The sequence below is a fragment of the Gossypium raimondii genome, chromosome 10, assembly GCF_025698545.1.
Source record: "Gossypium raimondii isolate GPD5lz chromosome 10, ASM2569854v1, whole genome shotgun sequence".
NCBI lineage: Eukaryota > Viridiplantae > Streptophyta > Magnoliopsida > Malvales > Malvaceae > Gossypium > Gossypium raimondii.
In genome coordinates this window covers 4,482,644-4,487,056 of record NC_068574.1, presented here as the reverse complement: position 1 = coordinate 4,487,056, position 4,413 = coordinate 4,482,644, and the positions used below count along the sequence as shown (strand labels likewise).

Genomic DNA, 4,413 nt, shown 5'->3' with positions numbered 1-4,413 from the left:
TTTCTCTTGGGTCGAGCTTGGACAAATTTTTAGGCCCATATTTCGGTATGAGCTGAGCCCGGGCCTAGAAAATGGGCCTAAAATTTTGTCTGGGCCCGGCCCGACCCATGATTGCCTCTAGTAAGCACTATAAAAACTACACCATTTTAACTTATAGAGACATCTAAGATATAAGAGTTTAAGGCCTATTAAGATAAAAATCAATTACAACCAAGATCCCATTAAAATAGCCTCATAAAAATGCTTTATAAATATCCACATAAAGTCCAAAATAAATCAAAGATTTTGTTATATAAGTTTTCAAAGCAATCAAGTTAATCTCTATAAAACAATGGATTCGATTTGCTTTGATTTGGATTGACCCATTCTTAAAAATTTTGTCACTTCACAATAAGGATATTCAAGTATGAGCCAACACACGTCCACAAGTCGTTACCCATATGAAATTGTTGAACAGATTCCCAACAGCAAAAGTGACAAGTTATGTTGCTTATCGCCGTGTTAACCATAGTGGCTACTATCGTTGACATTGCACGAGCCATTGCTCACATGCTTGCCTCAACAATAAAACCTCTATCAATGTTAATAAACTTTCCATATCTAGAGCACAAATCTAAGCTTCATTAAACAAATTCAATTGATTATGATCCACCAAAATCTCATCAAATTAATTATCAATTCATATAAGAATAAAAATGATTGAGATAATCTTCATAAAGCTAGCTCATATAATTTTGAATTGCATATATCGATAGATAAAATAAGTAGATCATACAATAATCTTTGAGAAATTATCTTAATTTAATTTTTCCTCCGATAACAAACATAAAATTATTTGCACAAAATTCTAAAAAGTACAAATAAATAACCAAGATCAAATATGCTAACAAATAAGACAAATTAAAATATAGCCCTAATTTTGACTTTTCAAAAATAAAATTGTAAAAATATAATTCACAACTTTTATTTTCATTTGACAAAATTGTGCATTCAATATGAAGTTCAAAACAAGGAAAGAAAAGGATAAAAGTAATATGAAGTGTGAAAAGCAATGCATAAATTCCATTGGCTGTTCGAGTATCTCACGGATAGCTCTTTAGGGTATCCTATCCGTTGATATATCATCAATTGACGTCTTAGATTCTCGAACAAAATATTAAAAATGCGCCAAACTTTAAATCAATGCCGCTTAAAAGAGCGAATCCTATTGGCCATCTTTAATCGCACATGGATCAGGACATCAAAAACTTAATAACCGTCGGTAACCCATTCAATCTACGGCACATATTGACCTATTTAAAATATTTCCTAAACACTCATTCCCGCTTTCCCTTTTATATGTCCCCAGATTCACCCAATCGTTACATCGAAAACCTTTTCCTTCAAAACACTCTTGCTTTCAAGCAATCTAAACACTTATTTTCTCATCAAATCGCTTTGACATATGGCTCGTACCAAGCAAACTGCTAGAAAATCAACCGGTGGGAAGGCTCCACGTAAGCAGCTGGCCACTAAAGCTGCTCGGAAGTCAGCACCGGCGACCGGAGGAGTGAAGAAGCCTCACCGTTTCAGACCAGGAACTGTGGCTCTTAGGGAAATCAGGAAGTACCAGAAGAGCACCGAGCTCTTGATCCGAAAGCTTCCATTCCAGAGGCTTGTGAGAGAAATCGCTCAAGATTTTAAGACTGATTTGAGATTCCAAAGCAGTGCCGTTGCCGCTCTTCAAGAGGCTGCTGAAGCTTACCTTGTCGGACTGTTCGAGGATACTAATCTGTGTGCTATTCATGCTAAGAGGGTTACCATTATGCCTAAAGATATCCAACTTGCTAGGAGGATTAGAGGAGAGAGAGCTTAGGTCTGTTAGTTTTTAGTTGATTGATTCCTAGAATTAGAAATCTGTACTTTCTGTTCATTTTGTTGTATCTGCAGTCTCTGCAAATCATTAATGAAATTCTGTGGAATTTAAACGGTTTCATGAAATCGGAACATATCCTTCAAATTGCGAGGTTCAACCGTATAAGTTTTGCTTGTTTTATTCCACATTTAATCTGGTGATTGTTTCTGATTCTTTTTGGTGAGGCGGTGTAGAGATGTGCAGCACACACACACATTGGGATAGTTGCGGATTTCAAATTCTATTGTTCCCCACAGCTGAAATCTGCTTTTCCAGCAGTCTGCCTTATGTTCCTTAATGCCTTTAAACATTTTCGAAGTCATTGGATTTAACATGTAATTTTTGTCCCAGCGGATTTCAAATTCTAATGTCGTGATTAGAGAAATTTGTACCTTTAGTGCAGAATTTTTGTCATAATAACTTGAATTTTTTTGAATTAATTTAGTAAATAAAATAAAAATTTATTTGGACTAATAATATATTAAATGAATAATATTCATAATAAAATTAAAATAAGTTTGAAAGGGTGAATGAAGATATCTTATTACACTTTATATTCATATTGATACACTTCTATTGTAATTTATGTTTATTATTATTTATTATTATATTAAAGTTAAGTAAAATTAAAATAGATAAAATCCTATAAATATGGAATTACAATTTATATTTATATTAAGTTACACGTTCACTATAGTTTTAATTATTAAAATGTATAAAATAGAATATTTTAATTATTTCATACTAAATGAATAAAAATATTTTATCAAATAAATAAAAATAATTAATTTGTATACTTAAAATAATTATTCAACCTTAATTTAATTAATTAGCACTATTATTATTGCGGCATTGAAAAAACTAGACATTGTATAAAAATTTAAAATAATTACTTACATTAATTGAAATTTTAAATATATGAATAATTAAACTAAAATAATTAAACATTTAAATAAATAACGCATGAAACTTGTAAAATTTAAATTTTGACTTTTTAGTTTTAGGAGCATAATAAAGTATTATGTGAATGTGAAGAGCAATATGAACAAAAGGAAAAATGAAAAATGAATGAATTTCATTGGCTGTTTGAATGTCACGTGGATTGCTATCCAGTTCTCACCAGCTTTATTTGATCACACCCGTCCGGATATCTCATTAATGAACGGCTTAGATCGGCCCTCACAATCCCGAACACAATCCCAATTTAAAAAATTCCCGCTCCCCGAAATTCCCCTTTATATATCCCCTCCAAATTCTCTTAAGTACTTCATCGAAAATACTTTCTACAAATTATCCTTTTTCTTGCAATCCAAACAGCCAAATTCTCTTACTGTAGTATTAAATTGTTCAACACATGGCTCGTACCAAGCAAACTGCTAGGAAATCAACCGGCGGCAAGGCTCCACGTAAGCAGCTAGCCACGAAGGCTGCCCGGAAGTCAGCACCGGCGACCGGAGGAGTGAAGAAGCCTCACCGTTTCAGGCCAGGAACTGTAGCTCTTAGGGAAATCAGGAAGTACCAGAAGAGCACCGAACTCTTGATCCGAAAGCTTCCGTTCCAGAGGCTTGTGAGAGAAATTGCTCAAGATTTCAAGACGGATTTGAGGTTCCAAAGCAGTGCCGTCGCCGCTCTTCAAGAGGCTGCCGAAGCTTATCTCGTCGGACTGTTCGAGGATACTAATCTGTGTGCTATTCATGCTAAGAGGGTTACAATCATGCCTAAAGATATCCAGCTTGCTAGGAGGATTAGAGGAGAGAGAGCTTAGGTCAGCTTGTTTTTAGTTGATTGATGCTTAGGATTTGAGATCTAAGCTTTTTGCTCATTTTATTGTCTTTGCGGTCTCTTCAAATGTTTGGTGTAAATCGTTGAAAACTTAATGGATGCTTTACCATCATGAATCGTTTGTTCGCTGTTCTATAGCACAGCAAGTAGTCTTCGCTTCCATCAAACAGAATTCTACACTTGGTTAATTGGAATTTCTTCTCTCTTTTTCTTTTCTTTTTGCTATGAACATAACCTGTAAAGTACAGTCTCCATTTCACCTATCATTGTATCAATCCAGTAGCTGGTCTTCAACTTCCTTTTTCCTAACAGAGTGTTCAAGAGTTCAAGATTAAAAATAATTTTGATTCATAGATTTTTGTTATTGCCAAAATCAACACATGACATTGAGAAACGTGTTTGTAATTTGCAGTGTTGGATATACGTACGATGTTTTAAGGGGGTTAAAATCAGGCTATTGAGAAATATGGCTGCTGATTACCGCCCAACGTATGTGGTGATGTGTTAGGTACAAGTGGAATGGGTGAAGAAAAGGCTCATTTAATCATCTCTTGCAATGTTAAATAATTGTACTTCTTATCCGTAATTGTCGAGTTGCTATAAATAATGTTGTATTATTTGTAATTATATAAGAATTTGAATAGTCATTATAATTAGTGAGTTTTTATGTAATTGGAACACTCTATTATATTATACTTTTGGTTCTCGAGGAAGATGAGAATTGAAGTAATTATATG

At 33.9% G+C, this 4,413-nt stretch overlaps 1 protein-coding gene across 1 annotated transcript; it reads left to right on the top strand.

Moving 5' to 3' along the window:
• The first annotated feature begins 1,325 nt into the window (after positions 1 to 1,325).
• LOC105775145 (uncharacterized) lies at positions 1,326 to 3,788 on the top strand. The gene is made up of 3 exons (XM_012597677.2): positions 1,326 to 1,852; positions 1,930 to 2,006; positions 3,236 to 3,788. The coding sequence occupies exons 1-3, from the start codon at positions 1,445 to 1,447 to the stop codon at positions 3,657 to 3,659; spliced, it is 909 nt and encodes a 302-aa protein (XP_012453131.1). The 5' UTR covers positions 1,326 to 1,444; the 3' UTR covers positions 3,660 to 3,788.
• Positions 3,789 to 4,413: the final 625 nt, after the last annotated feature.